General features: G+C 47.6%; 7 protein-coding genes across 7 annotated transcripts; 3 read left to right on the top strand and 4 right to left on the bottom strand.

Annotated features, from left to right (window-relative positions):
- Positions 1-455: 455 nt before the first annotated feature.
- F4807DRAFT_200450 (cora-domain-containing protein) lies at positions 456-3,612 on the bottom strand. The gene is made up of 4 exons (XM_047993804.1): positions 3,425-3,612; positions 2,909-3,209; positions 960-2,852; positions 456-904 (listed from the first exon to the last, which is right to left on the bottom strand). Exons 2-4 carry the CDS (start codon positions 3,190-3,192, stop codon positions 628-630), a joined length of 2,454 nt encoding a protein of 817 aa, XP_047858321.1. The 5' UTR covers positions 3,193-3,209; positions 3,425-3,612; the 3' UTR covers positions 456-627.
- A 24-nt stretch (positions 3,613-3,636) lies between these two features.
- F4807DRAFT_409154 (hinge domain of cleavage stimulation factor subunit 2-domain-containing protein) lies at positions 3,637-5,649 on the bottom strand. Its single transcript, XM_047996511.1, has 2 exons — positions 5,152-5,649; positions 3,637-5,085 (listed from the first exon to the last, which is right to left on the bottom strand). Exons 1-2 carry the CDS (start codon positions 5,327-5,329, stop codon positions 4,358-4,360), a joined length of 906 nt encoding a protein of 301 aa, XP_047858320.1. The 5' UTR covers positions 5,330-5,649; the 3' UTR covers positions 3,637-4,357.
- Positions 5,650-5,813: 164 nt separating this feature from the next.
- F4807DRAFT_409153 (band 7 family-domain-containing protein) lies at positions 5,814-7,399 on the top strand. The gene is made up of 3 exons (XM_047996510.1): positions 5,814-6,157; positions 6,236-6,591; positions 6,652-7,399. Exons 1-3 carry the CDS (start codon positions 5,908-5,910, stop codon positions 6,973-6,975), a joined length of 930 nt encoding a protein of 309 aa, XP_047858319.1. The 5' UTR covers positions 5,814-5,907; the 3' UTR covers positions 6,976-7,399.
- Positions 7,400-7,509: 110 nt separating this feature from the next.
- Positions 7,510-8,519, top strand: F4807DRAFT_409149 (uncharacterized protein). The gene is made up of 4 exons (XM_047996509.1): positions 7,510-7,713; positions 7,829-7,883; positions 8,039-8,121; positions 8,211-8,519. Exons 1-4 carry the CDS (start codon positions 7,703-7,705, stop codon positions 8,296-8,298), a joined length of 237 nt encoding a protein of 78 aa, XP_047858318.1. The 5' UTR covers positions 7,510-7,702; the 3' UTR covers positions 8,299-8,519.
- Positions 8,520-9,015: 496 nt separating this feature from the next.
- On the bottom strand, positions 9,016-11,627 carry F4807DRAFT_409145 (RNA polymerase II transcription factor SIII subunit A-domain-containing protein). The gene is made up of 2 exons (XM_047996508.1): positions 10,960-11,627; positions 9,016-10,748 (listed from the first exon to the last, which is right to left on the bottom strand). The coding sequence occupies exons 1-2, from the start codon at positions 11,012-11,014 to the stop codon at positions 9,538-9,540; spliced, it is 1,266 nt and encodes a 421-aa protein (XP_047858317.1). The 5' UTR covers positions 11,015-11,627; the 3' UTR covers positions 9,016-9,537.
- A 534-nt stretch (positions 11,628-12,161) lies between these two features.
- F4807DRAFT_409144 (Rec8 like protein-domain-containing protein) lies at positions 12,162-15,024 on the bottom strand. The gene is made up of 2 exons (XM_047996507.1): positions 14,285-15,024; positions 12,162-14,230 (listed from the first exon to the last, which is right to left on the bottom strand). The coding sequence occupies exons 1-2, from the start codon at positions 14,546-14,548 to the stop codon at positions 12,560-12,562; spliced, it is 1,935 nt and encodes a 644-aa protein (XP_047858316.1). The 5' UTR covers positions 14,549-15,024; the 3' UTR covers positions 12,162-12,559.
- A 1,206-nt stretch (positions 15,025-16,230) lies between these two features.
- F4807DRAFT_409142 (calcium-transporting ATPase type 2C member 1) lies at positions 16,231-20,037 on the top strand. Its single transcript, XM_047996506.1, has 3 exons — positions 16,231-16,665; positions 16,765-19,285; positions 19,340-20,037. The coding sequence occupies exons 1-3, from the start codon at positions 16,489-16,491 to the stop codon at positions 19,870-19,872; spliced, it is 3,231 nt and encodes a 1,076-aa protein (XP_047858315.1). The 5' UTR covers positions 16,231-16,488; the 3' UTR covers positions 19,873-20,037.
- Positions 20,038-22,036: the final 1,999 nt, after the last annotated feature.

The following is a 22,036-nucleotide window of genomic DNA, read 5'->3' as shown; positions in this document are numbered from 1 at the left end:
AATCTGCTCGAATCATGATTCGGAAGATATGAAGGTATGTAGGTAGCTGCACTTACCTCTCAACGTTAGCTTACTGTATTAGTCTCATAAATCCTGTTGTTGAACATCCATCTATCAGCCACTTACTTCACTTCATCGGTATACACACAATCTCTTCGTGCTCGAAAATTAACGTGTAGGTATTCAACTCTAAGAGCCTAAAGAACGAACCGATGTCGGTATCGATACCTATATATACTAGCTTATGTATTATGTATAAGAATATATATTGAGCCCAGTCCATATTATAAAGCCCCGAACTTCTGGAGTCTCTTATCCCAAAACGCCGATTCTCATTTCCCCCATACCCAATGAAGTACGCTTCACAGCTTGTGTTCTATAACAATGAAATGATGATGCTTCCATGTACAAATACTATGGTTGGAAGTCGTACCTCATATGAAACGGCCACGAAATGAGAACCTTGATGGACTGATGACATGGGGTACTATTGGACAAGTATCCAACCCATATATAAAGTTATGTTCCCCCACCTGTCAGGGCAGAGTAAGATACCGCGCTCGGTCTGACCTACCTAAGCACAGGACGTGTACCACATCTATACGATACCCGATACCTGAGGCTCGTCTAGACGATATTATACACTCGCTTGGCGATGATAAAGCAGGCTAACCCAAAAATGAGCAGTCCTGCGGTGATCGCGAAAAACCACTTCAGATCTCCCTCGTACTCTTGGCCGGGCACCCAGACGTTCATTCCCCAGAGACCGGTTATGATGTTCATTGGAAGCACAATCGTGCCGAGCACCGTTAGCTTGCCTAGAACGTCAGCTGTCTGCTCCTGCCGCTCGTTCATGTGAATATTGATCTGCGCGATATAGTTGGCATGGCACCGAGCCAGGATCCTATTCAAGTTAGCCACATCTTCACGAGCTAGGTTCAATCGGGGTTGGAACGCACATTTCGTAATGACTAAGGTTGGCCGTCATAGTCACGATATGATCCTGGATATCGCCGAGATACAGTCCGATTTCAGAACGGGGAGCAACCTCCCAGTGTTCGTTGCAGCGTTTGGCGAAACCCTTGATGACGTCGGCCTTATTTCCAAGCAGCCGATATAAACTCATGACCTTCTTTCTGCAATCACCAACACGACGCAGCATATCTCTACCGTTGTCTACATTCGTATCGGGGTTTCCTTTCTCGTTGTCGAGGTTTCTCTTCTTGTCAGAATTCGACAACGAAGGGTCCGAATGGAGTTGTAAAATTTGATCATCGATAGCATCCACTTCGTCCTCGATGGTCTGAATAAGAGGGAGGTAGACGTCTGTGATATCGTCAATGATTGCGTAGCTGACCCAGTCGGCGCTGAGAATCATGAAATCCTTGAGTTGGCGGACTCTGCGTCGTACGTTGGCCGGGTGCGGAGTCTGGCTAAAGTGGAAGGAGATGACACCTTCACGGAACACCACGACATACATGTTGACCGGCTCTAGGTGGTTCTCCGATTCGGCATCTTGATCGAACGATCTATAATTGACAAAATAATAGTGCCGGAAGAGTTCAACCTTTTCACGCTGTTCCTGAAGCATGATATCCTCCGACGTTAAGGGGTGGATTCCGAAAGTCTTGGCGAGTACCTTCATTTCTGCTTCCGTAGGACTCAAAACATCTAACCACCAAACAGGACGTTCTCCATATCGTGGCTGCTTCTGTCCATTCGAGGGAGGCGATTTCACGCCGGGAAGAGGTGACTTGACCCGCATCGGACTTGGACCACCCGAGTGCTCTCTCGAAGATGCTGCAGAGGGCGTGGTAATTGGCTTAGGGGTCGTATCTACATTGGCTTCGCCCGTTGCAATATTCGGCGTCAAAGAGGTCTGCCGGCTTCCACCCGTAGTCGAGGCACCATTTCTGAACGAATTCGCTGCTTGAAGGACAGGTTCGTCTTCCTCGTCATCGGACGAATCAGATAGGATAGGAGGGTCTGGAAGGAACAGCTCCTTGAAACCAACATCTGGCTGGACGAGCTCCGATATCGTCTGGCTGTGAATGGTGCTTTGAAACTCCTCGTTGAAATATGTGAATCGATACGGAGCTTCCTCCTCTATCCGGTACCACCCCTTATGGACTGGCCGTAATCTTCCATTCACCAACTGCGGTTCCGTAATCTTCTTCATTCGCCGTTCCTCGCTTCGGTCTTCCTTCTCAAGTCTAGACCACTCTTCAAGGATAGACAAATCCGGCCACTTATCTCGCCTTCTGCGCCGGGTTCGTGCGTTCCGACTGTCACGAATCTGCTGAGCGTCTTCTTCGGCTAGCTCCGACAACCCCTCTTGAGGGAAGCAGACATCCTCCTGGGCTTGCAATGCGATTGTATGACGCCTCTCAAAGGAAGACTGTTCGCGCAGCGGGTCGATATCTGTTTCGGGTGCGCTGTGGGTATGTGAACCACTTTCAGCAAGCTCATCCCTCATCATAATATCTCCAAAGCTCATATCCAACCGGTCAGTGGGTCCCAATGTAGGGGTACCCGGCATAGATGGCGGGTAGTTTACATTGTATCTATCAGACGGCGTCATGGGAACTAGAAGTTGAGATTTCCTGCTAGACGTAGGACGGCTAGGAGATCTGTCCTGCCTTCGTCGCCCATCGCTTGAACCATATCCTCGAGAAGATGCGACGTCCTGTCGAGAGGAGCTGGATAATAAAGGCGCGGACTCGGTATTATCCTCCTCTTCGTCAAATTCGTGACTCTGGTTTCCGTGTACTATGCGTGACCGGCTTGATTGCGGCAATTGGAGAGATGCTGTGAGGGTTGACGGACGTCGCGGACGTGGGTATTGGTGCTCTCTATAGAAAGCATCAATTAGTCTCATGGGCGGTATGAATTGGAAATCCTAATATACCTATGGTCGAGAAGCACTTCGCTATCTATGCTCGTATTACTCATATTCCTCTCGGTCATATAGAGGCCAGACCTATGGCCGTTATGGCTAGGTGGAGGTAAACCTTCGCTCTCCAGGTCCGCTGAAGGGGCAGCAAACGACTTTCTTCTCGCTTTCTTGTGTTTTCGTCCTGCGCGATGTTTTTTCTTGGATGGTTGGGTGGTAGAGCCGGTCGCATTAGAGGATGTCAGAGAGCCACCTGGCGCGCCGGTGGAGGCGAGAACCGAGAATTGATTGCTAGCCATAACGACGGATAATCATTCTTGTGAAATAAATCGGTTAGTAAGTAAATAACGCAATTCTTAAGAACGGTAAGATCGCGGACGAAATTGAGATGTTTTACTCCAAAACATTGAAAATAAGGAATTGAACAATGGGTGATCGTAGAGTTTAAGCTAGCTACCTAGTCTAAGTTCACTAACAATCTCTAATAGGTGGTGATGTCAACGGGAGATAGGTAGATAGGTGGGTACCTACGTGTATGTGGGGGCAATATGCAGCATATGGGGAATTCGGATCGAGATACCTAGCTCGACAGTCGCTTCCGGGGTTGAAATATGTACTCTTAAGGTCGGTATGTAGGAATTCCGTGTTTATACACGCCTGATACGAATAGGTATCTGGTCATCTGAGGATAATGCATAAATGAAGTTTCTATTCATTTTACTTTTGTTAAGTCGCAAGAAATTAGATGTTTAATATTGTCGCAGAATCAAGTCAACTGGTAGCTAACAGTATGAGCATGTGATACCAAATCAGAAGGTACCTATTGGCGAATGAGCCGGACCTACATATCCAACTTCCAATTCCGGTCGAGGAATTATGTGGGTAAGGTAACTTAGATAACTTAGAAATTCCTACATAGATAAATCCATGGATGCATCCTAGCCGCTATCCGACGTAAGTTTGTGTAATGGCATAAGGGGGATGAGGGATAATTAAGTAGTCTACATTAAACGTCTGTTTACATGAATCGATGTGAAAACGGCGACTACCGGGTATGCACCAATATTGGGTCGCGGTTGCTTGCGATAGCGAATGCTCATCAAGGAAACCATTAGCTTCGTTCTGATGCGGAAATATGTACATAGACTTGTCGGTCATAGTATTATACGAAGCTTCTTGAAGATCTCACTCAGAAGAGTGGCAGATTGGGTACCCTGCGTAGATCCATGAAGCCACCCTCGAGACCCTCTTCTTCCCTAAACATGCCAGTTGCATTACTACACACAGTGACCTGTACGAATGCCGAGTTCCGATGTGCTCAAAATGGAGTACACACGTGCCGTAGGTGTCCCGAAAGCTTTTGTACCCAAACCAGAACCTGAACGCCGACTTCCAACCAGTTGCGATGGGTATGAGAAAAAATCAACGTGAAGAAACCATATTCCTGCGCCATCTCATTGTACACTAGCGTCTCTGAGCTGCGAAAGTGGCCCTGAGAGCTAAGATCTGTTGGCGTTCTGCTTCGGGAAGCTGCTCGATCATATCAGCCGGTAAACCCATGACAGCCTGCATAAGAGAATCGGGATCTTGCTGCAATGCAGCAGCGGGAGCACCAGCCGCAGGAGGCGCGTAACCGGCTTGCGGAGCTGATACGGCAGGTGGCGCGTAGGGTGCAGCGACCGGAGGCGTGACAGTTGTAGCACCACCGTACGCCGGGGGGTATCCGGAGGCAGGTTGGGCGGCCGGAGCAGCCGCCGAGGTTTCGACCACGGAGTGAATCGCCTCCGGGGAAACGAGGCCCATCAACAGTAGAGCTTGGAAGATAGCATAAGATAGTTGGGGAGCCGCCTGTAAAAGTTCCGTGGCGCGGGCAGGATCGGTCGTGGACAGTGACTTCATCTGAGAAAGTATGTCAAGCAGTTGGCTTGGGGGGAGGGTGTTTAGAGTTCGAGATATTGCATCGGTGGCGGTTACTCCCGGAGGCAACTCTTTTCCGGGTGGGAGAGGGGGAAGCGAGCCGGTAGGCGCAGTCTGGACGGCAGGATACGAAGTGCCATTGGGCTGGCCAATTGTCACGGATGAGCTGTTAGATTCATCACCGTCCACTCGGCCTTCCGTACTATAGTCGACGCGCAGTTTACGTCCCATAATCTCATGATCGTTGAGATTTCGGACAGCGGAAGCGGCTGAATCTAAAATAGGAACATGGTCAGTACGGCCACGATTAATGACAATTACCTTAAGAACCATTATCTTACCTGCATCAGGGTACTCGGCGAAACCAAAGCCCTTAGGGCGTCCTGTGTCCCTATCGTAAACAAGACGGAAGTTCAGGACCTTGCCGGCGGTACTGAAGATGTCGCTAATTTGTTCTTCCGAAAGTCCATACGGAATATTGCCAACAAAGACAACGCGAGATGGAGGTTTGGTCGACATCGTGGCCGACGGGATGGGAATGATAGCTAAAATGGAGGCAAGAGCGACAATAGTAATAGGTTGAATAGACGAATCGAAAACGCCTAGCGACTGGTGGAGGATTGTTCGCGTTGCTTCTCGGAGCACCAATTTGTCGAAGGTGCGATTGCAAAGTAGTAGGAGCTTAAAAAGGAAATTAGAATCAAAATCGGTGAGAGCAGGATTTTGTTAGCTGCACTCGACTACTGAATTGAATGAGCAGAGGTCGAAGTTGGTTGTATTTATAAGGTTGTGTGTTTTTTCTTGTGACAGCCTTCCAAGGTTGGCTGGCTTTGGTATCGATAATGGAAAGAGAATATAAGCTTCAAGAACTTTAGCAGTCGCGTTCGGAAAATGCAAGAGCACGGGCCATGCTAAGTGGATCAATGATGCACCTGCTCACCAATTAGGAAGTATCAGCCTCAATATGTACTTTGTAAGCCTTGGAGAAAAAAACCGGACCACGATTCTTTTTTTGATGTTCTAATACTGCGTCCCTCAACTTATCAAAAAGACATCGCCAACGAAATCAGCAGCGTTCCTCGCCAACGTTGCCCAAGATGTCGCGCAATTCGATGGACGAATATTTGGAGAGGATGCGGGCGATGATGCGCCAGAACCGAGGTGGATTCAGTGGTCCTGGTGGCCCGGTTCGTCCCCCTCCAGGAAGTGGCATAGCTCTAGCAGCTATTGGTCTGCTTGGTGGCGGATTTTTCGTCTTGCAAAACTCTCTCTTCAACGTCGATGGTGGTCACAGGGCTATCAAATACCGAAGAATAAGTGGTGTTAGCAAGGAGATCTACACTGAAGGTTTGTCCGGCTTCTCCGGTCACCCCGGCGCTCTTTTCGCATTTCAATGTCTTGTCATGCTCACATAGCTCTGTGTAGGAACTCACCTTATGATCCCCTGGTTCGAAACACCAATTACTTTCAACGTGCGCGCGAAGCCGAGAAACGTCTCTTCCCTTACCGGTACCAAGGACTTGCAGATGGTCAACATCACTTGCCGTGTGCTCTCACGACCTAACATCGCTGCTCTTCCGCAAATCTACAGAACACTAGGACAAGACTATGATGAGCGAGTTTTGCCGTCTATTGTCAATGAGGTTCTCAAGAGTGTGGTTGCGCAATTCAATGCTAGTCAGTTGATCACTCAGCGAGAGAATGTTGCTAGGCTAGTTCGAGACAATCTATCGAGGCGAGCTGAGAGATTCAATATCTTGTTGGATGATGTTTCCCTTACGGTATGTCGAAGGTATTCACATAGAAATAGGTTGAAACTCTCACTAATATCTGAACTCTAGCATCTCGCTTTCTCGCCAGAGTTTACAGCTGCTGTTGAAGCAAAACAAGTAGCACAACAGGAGGCCCAGCGAGCAGCCTTCGTAGTAGACAAGGCAAGACAAGAGAAGCAAGCTATGGTTGTCAAAGCACAGGGTGAGGCCCGATCAGCTGAACTTATCGGAGACGCGATCAAGAAGAGCAAGGCGTATGTGGAATTGAAGAAGATCGAGAACGCTAGGGCGATTGCGACTCAGCTACAGGAATCAGGTGGCAGAAACAGACTGCTGCTTGATACTGAAGGGTTGGGATTGAACGTGTTTAATGATGACTCCAAAAAGCAATGAGGATAAGGCGTTAGGGGAATCACAAAATCTCCACTGTATGTAAAGGATTAACCATTGTAAAATACGAATGCCTACGACTGCCTTGATGCTACGGCTGGTTTGAAGTATTCTCGGGGTATTCGAAGGGTGCCTTGCAAGCTTGTGATCCCCAGGCGAGAGCGCTGAATGAGGATAGACGAGAGGATCTCCTTTGAGAGTTAGGTATACCCAATTCATCACTTCAAGTATAGCCTTATGATTGCTATTGCAGAGGCCATCCCATTATATTCCTCGCAAACTTCTCAAGTGCTGCTTCTTCAAGCCTCTTCGGCTCAGTTGAGCTCATCGTCGCTGTACGACGCGCTCCTACAGGAGATCCTCTAAGCTTGGCCAATAAACCCAAAATTTCGTTCATTTCTTCTTGTCCTTCAAACATTCTGTTGCATCAAACCGAATTGTAGAAAGTCGCTTCCTTTTCATAAACCTCTAGAGGTACTATGTACTTCAGGTGGGGTCAACGATAGACCCGCTACAAACAGGTACCCCACCATTCTTACCGTACCCAGTCTTCGTTCACTGTCGTCACTGTATACAAAACGGTTCTCTGCTATCCACCCGAAACTACTTTTTTACATTGATTACACACAACGCTACTCAAGGCCCTTCACCAATTTCTCAAAAGCACTGCTGCACAAGTTCACTTCCTTTGCGCCCGGAATCCCGCGTCTGCAGATAAAATACCGGCAAGATGATGATCAAGTACGTTTACGCGTCCTTCTCTCCGTACCATACCATACCCCGCCATAGCTGCCTTGTCAGCGCGCCGTTTCGTGAGGTCGGATAGATGGAGATCGTGAGCTGACAAACGGAGCAGAGTGCGAACCCTGACGGGCAAGTTGATCTCGCTGGATGTTGAGCCTACGTCCAAGGTGTGTTTTGGCCCCATCCCGACCCTCCATGGCAGCTCGAAAACCAGAGCAAATCGTCACATCGCACTTGCGCCATCCTGTTTATCGGATCATCCCACGAAGCTAGCAAAGCGGCATATAGATGGGACCAGATGTTAATAACCCTATGTTTCCAGATCGAAGATGTGAAGAAGAAGGTCGAGGAGAAGGAGGGTATCACGCCTGATCAACAACGACTTATCTATGGAGGAAAGCAACTGTTCGTCCACCTTTCCCCAGTCCTTCTATCGCAATATATATACACCTCTTCGCAACGAGCCCCAGCTAATCCGATATAACCCATAATAGACACGACCAGTTGACGATGCAGGACGCCGGCATCGTCCCCGACGCAACCCTCCATCTGGTTCTAACCCTCCGAGGCGGGTGCTGCTAGCCTCGCATCCCCTGACCCGAACCCCCGAACTTTCATCGCGTACCCCATCTCCCCCATCGCATTCTCGACGAACTAGTCTATTTTTCGCCTCTCAGCTTCTAGACAGGTCAACGCGGGTATAGACCACAATAGCGAACAAACAAACAAAAAAAGTGCTTTCGAGACGCTAAACGACTTACGAAAACGAACGAGCCTTACATGCCATGTCGCTTTTTTTTTTTCCCCTTGTGGACGGCCTGACCAGGCTTGATCTTTGCCCTATCGAAAGAAGAAAGGCTTTTCTTAATGCGTTTACGTGTTTCGTCTGATACACATTGTTGTCTGCTGCATTGCGAAATGAATGAATTCATCCATAGATAGTTAAACGCGCGGGATGGAGCACCTACATATGGATATGCAGGTAGCACCCCGAATCGATACGAACTAAACCGAGTTATTAGCATTGCTTGCTTTGATTTTCATGTGGATGTCTTGCTTTTTGCTTCTCGGTGGAATATCGTGTGACCTCGTTAGTACCAAATCATCCCAAGTTTTCTGACTGGGACGACTACTAGTTAAATGATACTTCACATATTTGACTTATTGATAGAACTAGAGAATTTGTATCGAAGGTGAGTAATAAACGTCAACCAGATGAGAGGAGAGAGGCCGAAGAGTAAATGTTCATCGAGAGATAAAGGACATCAATGTAAAGTCACTAAGCATTTAAACCAGTAATTAAGTTTGATGTATGGAAATTTAAACATGATAGTACTTGGGGCATTGAATTCATTGATGTCTCCATACGCCTATATAAATGAAAACGCAGTATGCCTCGTCACCTTTTCTCGTCGCATATGTGGGTACATAGATTACCCATTGTGAACAAGCATATGCTGACTCCACCACGTATGTCTATCATGATACTAGTAACATCAGGATAATAGAAGAATTTGGTTGAAGTAGGGCGATAGGTTATGGCAGTTTCCTCTACCTTTCGCCGCCGTGAGGATGACTCTTGTAACTCCGTAATATCATCAGTCAATGCCGTGCTCCTTATACGCCATGCTAGTATAGGAAGCCTTGTACTCCCATAGAATAAGAGCCATGAAAGAAAAATCCAGGTATCGTGTAAACCAGTTTCGTTAGACAATTCCTTAAGGGGTCCTGATGTTGGCGATGAAGGTCATGACCCGTCAATGATCCTTGTACCGCCGTAACCGTAAATTTGAGCTACGCGGTCAAGGAAGCACGTGTCCTCTAGGACATCCGTCGAGCTTTCGGCTTGGGTGGCATGAAGACACTAGGTGCCTTGCGCTTCAGACCCATCGGTAGCTTAGGCTTGGGCTTCGAGTCGGCGCCTGCAACACCAGCACTAGGAGGGGGAGAAAGCTGTTCCGACTGCATCGAAGGTCGCGGGGGCGGAGAAGTTGAAGTAGAAGGTTTCGATGCTTGCGATGTAGATGGCTTCGTAGTTTCGACGACCCGTTCGATTCTAGTAGGTCTGTCCTTCCAGGAGTGGCCCATCTTCATCTTTGCAAGGCCAGACAATGTAGAGCCGGGCTTGGGCATAGAAGGTGTCTGCGCGGGCTTAGTGGGTGTAGTTGAAGTAGGCTTCTTTTCATCGAAGAAGCTCTCCAGATCCTCGACATTCAAACCACCTTCTTGCTCCGAATCCGAATAATTGTCCACGTCATCTTGGTCAAGATCATCGTCCGAAAGTACGGTAACACCTTTGATAACAGGTGCGCTCTGGGCCTTGAGCAATCGCGCCTCGCGTTCCTTTTGTTGGCGCTCCCAGCGTTCTCCGATGCCTAGCGTGGGTGGTTTAATATAGCATCTTTTGCGCACAGCAATGTCGGGAAGAGACTTGATTCTGTGCTCCTCGACCATACCTCGCGGGGCTTGGGTGATCTGTCCCTGACGAACCAGAAGCTGACCAGTGGGTGTGGACAGCTGCTTTCTACGAGCAATCTCGGCGGCCTCTCGTCGGGCCTTTTGCATGATGCCCTGGGCAGAGCTCGTCTTAGTTCGCGATCCGCCGCCCCAAGTTAGTCCTCCCGAACCAGCCACATGTCGGCCACCAGGTAGTCCGGTTTTGCGCTGACCCGGAATACGGCCGTGAACTCTCGTATTGAAGTTTACAGCTTTGACAGCCTTGGCCTGCTTCTCCTTCGTAATGTTCTTGAAGCCGTTATTCAACTTCGCCAAGGCCTCCTTCTTTTCTTCTGCGTCCAACTTCTTGTACTTCTGGTATACCTTAGACCACCGAGTAGAATCTTTCGGCACAATGGTATGCTTTTTCACTTGGTGAGGGAAGTCACGATCGATGAGACGCTGCCAGCATTCGGCATCGTCACCTTGGATGTGGGGCGATAGCTGCTCGAGCTGAAGCAGCTGCTCGGCATCGTTGATCTTTAAGAGGATTGGGCGGACAATTGAATAAGGCGCGCCGCCTATGTCGTAAATCTCTTTTGGAGGGGTCATGGCGTTAGCGGTGTATAGAAGAATTGAGGTAATGGAAGTTCGTGAGGGGGTGCAACGTAAGAGGCAGGATTCGTGTTTGGATTGGAAGTGGTTAATCTACAAGAAAATGCCTAAGGAACAGATGGTAGGCAGGAATGAAGAAAAAGTGATGCATTGAAAATGGTGAGTAATATGGGCAAACTTAGACTTCCATACCTTTGATATTTTGAATGCACACTGTAGTGCAGAGCTCTACAAGTGACTTGACCATTATTATTTCAACCTCGAGGAGCGATGAGTCAACTTTGGAGTGTTTTTGATTGCGTAATCCAGTCAGTCTTGAACCAGCTCCCAAATTTGAGCTATAGTAGAGTCAGGCGAATAGGGCCCTTATGTTGACATTAGACAAGCGTGATACTATTAAGAAAGAGCAATATTGAATAGATCTTAATTAATTTGGAGGCGAACAGACACTTCGATAACTCTAGTATTGTCAAATGTTTTGGAGATACCTAACGAAGTGGAAGGAGTCAAGGAATTTTTTCAAGAAGCAATTGCCCTTTATATTTTATAAGATCGTCGACTTGCGATAATTGAGGCTATGTTGATTGATGGTTATGGTTATGGTTGTCGTCGTTATAGTCGTTGATAGTATTATGTTGACATTCTTCAATCATCCGGGAGAATCAACTTCGACAGAGGGGAACAGCGACGATCGATCGATATCAGGAAAGCTTATCGATGTGAATGGATGAACACTGTATTGATTAAGGCTTTTATAATTCGATACTAGGAAATTGTTTGTTTTGGATGACAGGGGCATTGTTCTTATACTCATACAAAGACTCGTAGGGTGATGTTGTAGGTAGGAAGTTGAATTTGAGGCTGACACGTGGGTCGCCATTCCGTGTGATACTAACTTTTATCTATCTTTTATCTGGCCGCCTTGCAGATCTGGGGTTATAGTTATTTACGGTCTTGATTATTACGTATCAACGTAAATCTTCAATGTTTCTGATACGAGCGCGATTATGTGATACGTACTAATTATAATAGCGCCGTAAAGAACTACCTTACCGTTTACGAGGTCTGACTATTCTGACTCGAAGGCTTCGTCTAAACTTAGTTGCCTATTAATAAATTGTCAATGCAGAAAGTCACATAACAATAGCCGGGGAGCTCATATAGCGTACATACCTATATTATGACGCATTGCTTAGTTTGATGTACCTACCTACTACACGTAGACGACTTGATAAGCTCAATATAACCCTGGAGTTAGTAGAATGGATATTAGTATGGACATGTTACGTAGCAAACCACAGCCTTAGACATGTACATCACTTATTTAAGCCGCAGGCAGTAGGCAAGGCATAACTCTCTAACGTCACGGTTCTATCATTCACTCATACATCAAATGAACCAAATCCTGTTGTGAATTGTATTTTACGAATTCTTCCGAGAACAGGCTCGCACGATGTATTATCACGTCGCAATGCCACTCCATGCTAGCTTCTGCTCCCCAACTATCATCTTAACCCTAGATGACGACACGAATGCAATTACCCTGTCTTGACCGAGCTGAAAAAGAAAGGAAAAGAAAAGAACACCCCATCATGATTTTGACGACCAATATACCCGCAGCTGATGGTATCTCCCTGCCTTCCGTACCCCAGTACTCCGTGACGCCATTAGACCATGTGATCAGAACCCTCGGGAATATCCATCAAGTGCAGAGAAGTTTATACATGAACCATTACTTCATCTTGCCGTTGCAATCATCCAATTACCCAGCAGTAAACCCAGCAATAGACAGTTATGCCGCCGCAGCTACCACTCGAGAAGGAGTTGCAATGGCAGGTTCGGGTTGATCAGATTGTTGCGCTTGTTCTTGGTTGGCAATCTCACCGCCGGCTTCTGTCTCAGCCCAAGCACCCCAGAGACCACGCTTTCCTCGGACTCTGATAGGACCACCAAGAGTACCCTCCTTCTGCTCCACCTTGATAGCATCCTTGGTCGCAAGTACTAAACATTCGAAGAACATCTTGGTGGCATCTGCTTTGGTAGTTCTCCCTTCGGGCAGGAGGTCCTGGAATACCACCGACTTCTTCCTCTTCTCGTCACTAGTAGCCGCTTCATCGCCGAATAGATCTCGAAGAACGTGAACCGCATGCTTCGTGCCCATAGAGACCGGACCACTGTCAGCGGGATGTACTATGGGAGCCGTTGTCTCGTCAAACGCCGGCATCGGGCTTCCTTCGCGGGGTTGATGAATATCGTCCTCGTCGTGTTGGATGACCGTCTCATCCGCAGGAATTTCGAGAATGGTGCCATCAGGGGCAACACTTCGTTCGCCTAAACCAGCGTCAGGTATAACCAGTCCGTCATCGTCATCGCCCAGTTCTAAACGAGGCGATTTGGATGCACCCTGTTCCTCTTCCTCACCAACGTCAGCAATCCCGCTATCACGCTTGCGCTTAAGGTCGTTAACTGGTCTGATAGAATCAATCGATAGCAATCCTCTTAGCTCCGGGGCCCAAGCTTTACTACGGCCATCGCCCATGATGCTCGAAACGAAGCTGCCGCTGTTCTTTAGCTCGACTAAAGCCAGGAAGTACGGATCTCGTGAGATGAATGTGGGTGCCTTAAGAATGTTTTCGTGATTCTGTTGCTGCTCCTTGATATGCGCGCTGGTGAGCTGAGTGGCAGGGTCTAAGCCAAAGACCTTGCGCTTCTTCGACTTCTTCTGAGGGAGGGGCTCGGGCTCCTCGGGCTCTTGGCCCGGTTCGTAAATACTAGTGTTGTTTAGACGCGTCCACTCTTCCACATCTCGTGCTACGTTCTCGTCAATATCCGAAAGGGGTGATTCTGAGATGCGGGCTCGTTCGAGACCAGGGGCACCGCCCATCTCAGGCACCGCCGACTGATCACCAATATTAAATTGGAAATCATCATCCATCTGAATGTCGCCGTCCCCGTCCGCAATTCTGACATTGTCGTCTCCGAAGTCAAGATTCAATGATGGCTCGCGATCCAGACCCTTGGCCGGTGGCGCTATATCCAGCTCACTGAAAATATCATCCTCGACAGCTCTAGCAGCTGGCGCGTCTCGACCCATTTCGATGCTCTTATCTCCTCGAGGTCGCTCATCGATATCCATTCCAAAATCCAAATCTAGTTCCAGGTCGTCATTAGGAGCAAGCGCAACGTTGTCCTCGTCCATCTTGTCGTCGTACAAGAACTGGCTGTTGTTGAAGTCTTCTTGCAGGTTGATATCGCGGTTGCTTGGTCGACCCCGGCCCCGAGTGCCTGAGCTAACAGGGGTAGCGCTCACATCCTCCATTTGGCCAAGTAACCAGTTAGCATCGGGCGGCGGTAAGATATTCAAGTTATCGGCAGGCGTGATACGATCAGGAAGCATCAATGCTTCCCGGTTTGGCATGTTCAAATTCTCGGGGATATCATTGTTTCCAGTGGAGCGAAAGGCCTAAGATAATAATTAGCAAAGGGAGAAGTAGAGATTGAAAAGAGGGCCACAAACCATCTTAATCTTGAGCAAAGCTTCATTACAATCATCTAATAGGTACCGAGCTTTTCGACTATAGATTCTGACGACACCAAGCAAGAGTTGACCGCTTAGTCGGAGCGCCATGGGCGCTTGGTTTGGAGTAATGATGGCATCGACACTGTCGGGTAGATTAGACTGAAGAATGTGTGTCTTCGAGAGCTTGCGCTCTAAATTTGCTGACAGCCAGACTCGAGCCAGAGGCCCTGTCTTCTGCAGCAATGTCTCGGAATAGAACATCGCGACAGCGACGATGAGACAGTTTAGGAAAGCAAGTTGAAGCGATGTAGCAGCGAAAGAGTGAAAGAGCAAAGAGCAATGAAAGGTAAGTGCCCAATGATTATGGCATTAAAGCAGCTAGATTCGTTCTACTCGATGCGACAACGCGTTAGAGTTAGGCCCTTTGTTAAAAGGTTGATGACGAAAGGTGGGAGGCGTAGGATGGTGTAAACAAGAGAATAGGAGCGCGTTGTTTTGGGCGCAGATCGCGTACATCCAGCGTTCGCACCGTCTCTTGCCAGTTTATGCCTCGCGAATCAATTAGCGCAAGGGATGCGCGATGTTGATGTGGTTCTCTAAAGTAGTAATAAGCTAACAGCGACAGCGAGTATATATTCGAGGGGTGAAGATTGAGGTATCTTTGCACTGGTCGGGAAAAGAGGACAAATGAGTTGAATGAAAGATTGAAATTAGAGGTGGAGGGGGATCCTTTGGGGGAGGTACGCACGGGAAAAGTCTTGCGGGATTGGGCCTTCCACACGCCGCAAGCGAATGATTGTGCTGAAGAGGGCGACTAAAAAAATCATTCCGCTTTTCCTGCTAAAAATCCAAGTGGCTGGAGGTATGCCATGGTTTTTAGTGGGTCACATACGTTATCTGGAGCTTCTGGTTGGTTTGTATGTGACTCAAACTGTGGCTTATCATTGGGCAACACTGTATTACTTACAGCGTTTGGTAGTAGGAAAAAATCTTGGAAGGGTTACGAACGCGAAATAGAAATTCAACTAAACTCCTTCGGGTCAAAATTATGTGGCTGGTTAGTACATCCTGCTTAAAGAATCCAGGTTGGTTACCTATCAATTTGGTTTCTAGAAATGCATAATACCTTGAAATTCAAGCTCTATAAGCTTAGTGATGGTTTCAGAATAGCATTGGAAAATCAGAAATAGACCTTGCATTAAGAATGCGCAACGTGTCATTCGAAAGCAGTTGCTTAAGTCTTGAAAACTTTACGATATGAGAAATTATGAAAAAATATACAGCGCCTACATATCTACATTGGTAGGTAGGTATCTACAACATAAGTTCAGCCATAGTTACCTGCGTTAAGAGAGCCCGAGAAAGGGTTTGATAAGATGGGCATTACATCATTCATCAGTGAAACTGCAACTGCAACTCAACTTACCTAGGTAAGTTCAAGATATATGAATTTACATGTGTAACGAAAGTCCGTAGGTAGGTAGCTACAGTATGAACCTCATAAAACTACCTAAGCTATTATATCTTTGGCATACCTAGTAAATAATTCACTGAAACGGTACTACACTCTCCCAAAGCAAAAAAAAAAAAAATCTTTCATATGCAAATAGTATCTACTATACAAGAATATCTATCAAATGATCTTTTACCCCTTGCTTACATGTCTCATACCATTGGACCTATGGAGGCTGAAGTCGACAGCCACAGGGCCGTCGCGAGCAGGGGTATAGGATCTTACTTTAGCGTGCTAGGATACGCTAAGTGCTACGTTGGGTAGGCTCGATAGGCTTGGTAGGTACGAAATCGGCAAGCAACGCTCAGGGATCCGTGCTCCGTGCTTGAATCATCGGCACTCCATTGCATTGGTCGCGACCCTAAAACTGCCCCCAAAAGGCTAGAGGGCAAAAAAGGTTCCAAGGTTCCACGTCTTCCAGATGCGCCAAAACTTTTAGAACAACTTTTAGAACGACTCTTAATGCAACTTTCAAATCATTCCCAACACGTCACTATATTCAAGATCCAAGTCTAGCTCCTTTTTAATATGCATTTTTTCGCTGTTCCATAATTCATCAAGTATTCATCTGGTACACTTTGTTGTATAATCTTCCATTCTTACGCGCCGGCCTTGTCGTTGATGTAATTTGATTTCTCCCCCATGCGGCCTTGCGTTCCTGTGGTTCGCCCGTCCACTCCTTTCCAAGATGCCATGGCCATGGCGTGATCGCGAGACCAACGGCGACTCGTTGCTTCCGCTCTCAGTACCTAGTATTAATGGGATAGATCGGAATCATGGCGAAGATGGAGAGGAGCTCTTGGAACGAGCGCGATCTATCTCAAGACAGTCGGGGCATGTCCGGACTACATCCGCTCAATCGCGGGTAAGATATCTCCTAGAGTACCTCAACCACCAAGAACGAACAGGATGAAGGTGTCCCATCAGACTAAAATATGTTAGCTAATCCAATTCATGATTACAGTCCGTAGCAGATGGTTATTCCTCTCTCACTCCAGCCGAGGCGGCAGCTCAGCTTCAGACCTCCTTAACCCACGGCCTAACACCCACCGAGGCCCTCTCGCGATTACGAGACTTTGGTCCTAATGAAATTCCCCATGAACCCCCAGATCCATTATGGTTGCGATTTATAATGCAGTTCCGAGAACCATTGATCATACTACTCCTCGTATCCGCCTTTCTCTCGATTTTCGTGGGTAATATGGACGATGCCGTTAGTATCACGATCGCTGTGACAATAGTCGTCACGGTTGGTTTTGTGCAAGAATATCGGTCTGAGAAATCGATCGAAGCTCTCAATCATTTAGTCCCAAATCACGCCCATCTAGTTAGGGCGCAACCTACGCGGCCTCCTCCTAGTACTAAAAGTGCAGCATGGCCTCCAGCTATTAGCGACCCAGAAGAAAAGACTCCCTCGACCGGTTCGGAGACTCCAGATGAGGAATTGATGGAAGCTACGTCGTCCAAGGTCATGGCAGCTCAGCTAGTACCCGGGGATTTAGTCTTGTTCACCACGGGTGATCGTATTCCGGCTGATATCCGAATCACAAAAGCTGCCGATCTGACCATTGACGCATCAAACCTTACTGGGGAGAATGAACCGCTGAGAATGACTGCCGACTCACGGTCGCGAAGCGTTAATACACCCTCCGCCTTTGAGCAGTCTGCATTACGTCTCCCTAGCCCGTCTATCTTATCCCCACCCTCGTACAATGGGCAGCATAGAGAAGACGCGCGCAATCACGGGCTTAACAACATCGCATATATGGGAACTCTAGTCAAATCCGGCCATGGACAAGGAATTGTTTTCGCTACGGGTGGTAATACGCATTTCGGCACAATCGCTACGAGTGTGTCGGGGACGGAAAGCCCACGTTCCCCTCTACAAGTAAATATGGACCATCTAGGGCAGCAGCTCAGCCAGATATCATTTGGCATAATCGCCCTGATATCCTTAGTCGGGTTACTCCAAGGCAAGAAGCTCCTGGAGATATTTACTATATCTATCTCGCTTGCTGTTGCGGCAATCCCTGAAGGGTTGCCTATTATTGTGACGGTTACCTTGGCCCTCGGTGTTCATCGCATGGCAAAACATAACTCAATTGTTCGAAAGATGCCAAGCGTGGAGACGTTAGGCTCCGTGAACGTCGTCTGCTCTGACAAGACGGGAACTTTAACTATGAATCATATGACAACGGCGAAGATGTGGTACTTTGGATCCAAGGAACCGATCGACGTCGATTCGGACGATGAAGCGACGGAAAGGACGCCCGACACCGCGGCACTTAGGATCCTGCGCATTGGCAATATTGCGAATAATGGACGACTCGCTCATTCTGCGAAAGGAGCACTGCCAAATTCTCAAGGTAGAGATTTTGCGCCGTATACGCGATGGGTCGGACAACCAACTGACGTTGCGATGCTTGATTTGCTTGATCGATTCAAGGAACATGATGTGAGGGATTCTATTGGACCACGAACGGCCGAGACTCCTTTTAGCTCAGAACGGAAATGGATGGGTGTAGTAATTGGAGCGCAACCTGGGAATAGCGACAAGGAGTACGCCTATATGAAGGGTTCTATAGACAGAGTTCTTGACGCTTGCGACACGTATCTTACAGCTGACGGCCGCGAGATGGTCATTGACTCTATTCGCCGCCAAGAAGCACTGGAAGCAGCCGAGAGAATGGCCGAAAAGGGACTTAGGGTCTTGGCCTTTGCAAGTGGCCCAGTCGCCAGATCTAGACGAAGTAGATCTGAGCATACATCTACTAGGAGCAATACACCTCTAAGTGCAGATGGAAGTCAGAGTCCGCTACCCCAACACGAGGAATTATATAAGGGCTTGACTTTCGCGGGGCTAGTAGGCATGAGTGATCCTCCACGCCCTGGAGTTTCTCGCTCTATCCGAAAGTTGATGCGAGGCGGTGTTAGGGTCATAATGATTACCGGAGACTCTGCAACCACGGCGTTGGCCATTGGAAGGGAACTTGGTATGCAAATCGCCACACCCCGCGAGCATTCGTCAAACCAGAGTGCGGTGAAGCCTGTGCTCACTGGCGATGAGCTCGATGCAATGAGCGAAGACGATCTTGCAACTGCAATGCATACCACGACCATTTTTGCCCGAACAAATCCGGATCACAAAATGAAGATTATTCGAGCGCTCCAGTCTCGTGGCGATATAGTTGCCATGACCGGTGATGGAGTCAATGATGCACCGGCGTTGAAGAAGGCTGATATTGGTATTTCTATGGGATTACACGGAACTGACGTTGCCAAAGAGGCTTCAGACATGATTTTAACCGACGACGATTTCTCCACGATCCTTCATGCCATCGAGGAAGGCAAAGGCATATTCAATAACATCCAGAATTTTATCACGTTCCAGCTTAGCACCAGTGTGGCTAGTTTAGCTCTGGTCTTCCTCTGCACATGTCTGGGTTTCAGAACCCCCTTAAACGCCATGCAGATTCTCTGGATTAGTAAGCAACCCCCCTTTTTATATCTTACCCTTATGACTAACCTTAGTTCCAAAGATATTATCATGGATGGCCCTCCTGCGCAATCCCTAGGTGTAGAGAAAGTTGATCCGGATGTGATGTCACGTCCACCACGTTCTCGAAGCGAACCGGTTCTAACGAGAGCCCTGCTTCAACGCGTTCTAACCTCGGCCGCGATTATCATGGCAGGTACAATGGCCGTATATACCCACGAGATGCTAGACGGCGAAGTCTCTCGGCGTGACACGACGATGACTTTCACCTGTTTTGTGTTGTACGACATGTTCAACGCGTTGACTTGCCGATCGGAAAGCAAGTCCGTATTCAGGGGCGAGGTGGGCTTATTCTCCAACAAATTATTCAATTGGGCGGTGGCACTAAGCTTAGCTGGCCAATTACTCGTAATTTACTTCCCGTGGCTCCAAGAAGTGTTTCAAACCGAGGCTCTGGGGTTCTTCGATCTTATCAGACTAGTCGCGTTGACGAGCACGGTGTTCTGGGCTGACGAGGTCAGGAAATGGTACAAATATGGGCGTAGGCGGTTGGGCGGGTACAGTCAGGCCGTTTAGAAATCCTGGGCGATACATAGTAGAAATGGTGTTATTCGCCGGGTGTGGTGTGTCTGATTAGGTACACTATATATGGACCTCCTTTGTTGGGTTACACCATTAAAATAACTATAGCATTTGATAAACATGTAAATCAATTTACGAACATAGCAAAGCACGTTCCAACAAGAGCGAGTTATAATGACGGGGATTGACTACGAGCTACGAGCTACGAGCTACGATATAGAGAGGATCATCATGTTCGCGGCCGGAAATACTGTCTATCTTTGATCTTTTTACTCTGGTCCCAGTCGTTCTTCCTGTTTAACCCCCTAATCAGCAGTTTTCGGACTTGCGCGACGAGGTATAAGTTCACTTTGATCATCCCGTCGTTCATGGTGCCGCCGGACCAGCCGCCGACTCCGCGGTCGGGGACTTGGTATTTGTTTACTTCGGCGCCGAGTTGGTCAAAATAACTGAGGGCCTCGGGCTTGTTCTGTTCCTGTTCTATGAGTAACTTGGGGGAGCTTTGAGGTGCCTTGGGTGTTTCTGACTGCGGAGTTTTCATCGTCCCAGTGGGAATGCGGTAAAGTTGTTGGTCCGGATACGGGTTATTTTTCCTGTTTAAGGAGACTTCGCGGAGTTACGATAGGAGCTAGAGATTTAGTGTGTCCAGGTGTAATGCATGTCTAAGAGGACTCTTGTTTTAGGAGATGGCTATCTTGATTCTGAACTATTCCACAGGCTATACTTTGGTTGCTAGGTTAAGGGGGGGGGTGCCATTTTATATGTCCTATCTAGCTGGACAGATGTTCTGAGAACTTCCATTATCTAAAAACAGCGCCTTTATCATGCCTCAATAGAAGTTTCTCCTACTTCACTCTGGGGATTAAGTTGAGGGATGGACTGATCCATATTGGAAGAGTCATCTCTCATGAGTAAGTCCTGTCTAGAAACAGCTAGATGTGAGGCGATATAGATTCTCGTCGCCTACTTAGCCAGGACGCAATTTGTCTTTGGGTACTAGGTAGTCGAATATCTCTCATGGGAATGTTCTTGTGATGTGCCCCAGTTTCAGATGAGTGAGTTGTCAGTTATCTTCTTCTTTGTTCCTTTGTATCTAATCCATCATGCATGTCTTATACTGCCGCATGATATCATTAGGCCGAATTGCCTATATTATTATGACTGTCTAACCTCTTATGCGTCATATAGGTACAGGTAATCTTCCGATATGTAACCGCAGCCAATATACGTCATTAGGACAATAAATTCCTATAGTAATGTTTCTCCTGATCTTATATAACGCTGTTGAATATAGCTTTATTGGGGTTTCTGCGCCTGACTAGACTCCGTGGGCATACGGTGTGTAATCTCGATCACTATAGTCTATTACCAGCATAGATTAGACACATCATCCATGAAGCATTAAACGAGTATAGCTTATAAGTATTCGCTTCGTATACCTAGTTGAGTCAGTATATTCATATCCCCAGAAGACATTCTGACGCTATTTACCTCCAAGCTGACTTCTAGCACCCTGTGTGTCTTCGGAGAAAAGACTGATTGATAGCTCGCCCTCCCTCCCTTGGTCTTGTGTCTCTGTTCAGTCTCAATGCCTCGGAAACCTGCGTGAAGTGCTTAATCCAAGTTAGTTTCGACCTGTCAAAAGTCCTCACGGTAGAGCCTTGGCTGTACCTGAGGCATGGTCCTCCCGTCAACCACCTGGGCGGTATAACGTCAGCTGAGCTGAGTGAGATGAGCTTGTGATAGGTGTATATATTTCCTAGTCGTGTAGCAAGATCATTAGTACCCTGACAGGGGTTGTCAACCTAGAGCTTCAGTTGATTCAGACTAGATGTTGAAATAACTGCAGATATTCACTCTTCCTAACCAACGCTCATATCTAGAACGGGAAGATGTAATGCTTCTGTCACTTCCTCACCCGCAGCCTTACAACGTAGTTTCTTAGTAGTTGATGCTAATAATTGTGTAAATGAACTTGAACAGAGTCAGTACCTAGTCAGAAGTTGAATTTTTGTTGCCGAGACTATCGATATAGGGGATAGTTATTTTGGGGTTCCTAGTATTTGAATACTCCTTAATACCAAATGCATCTAGCTGGTATGCCGCATACGGCCCCACTCGGAACGGCAAGTGCTTACCGCTGCTACCGGTATTTCAT

The sequence above is a fragment of the Annulohypoxylon truncatum genome, assembly GCF_022578515.1.
Source record: "Annulohypoxylon truncatum strain CBS 140777 unplaced genomic scaffold F4807scaffold_3, whole genome shotgun sequence".
In the NCBI taxonomy this organism is placed as follows: Eukaryota; Fungi; Ascomycota; class Sordariomycetes; order Xylariales; family Hypoxylaceae; genus Annulohypoxylon; species Annulohypoxylon truncatum.
This window is presented reverse-complemented; position numbering and strand designations above follow the sequence as displayed.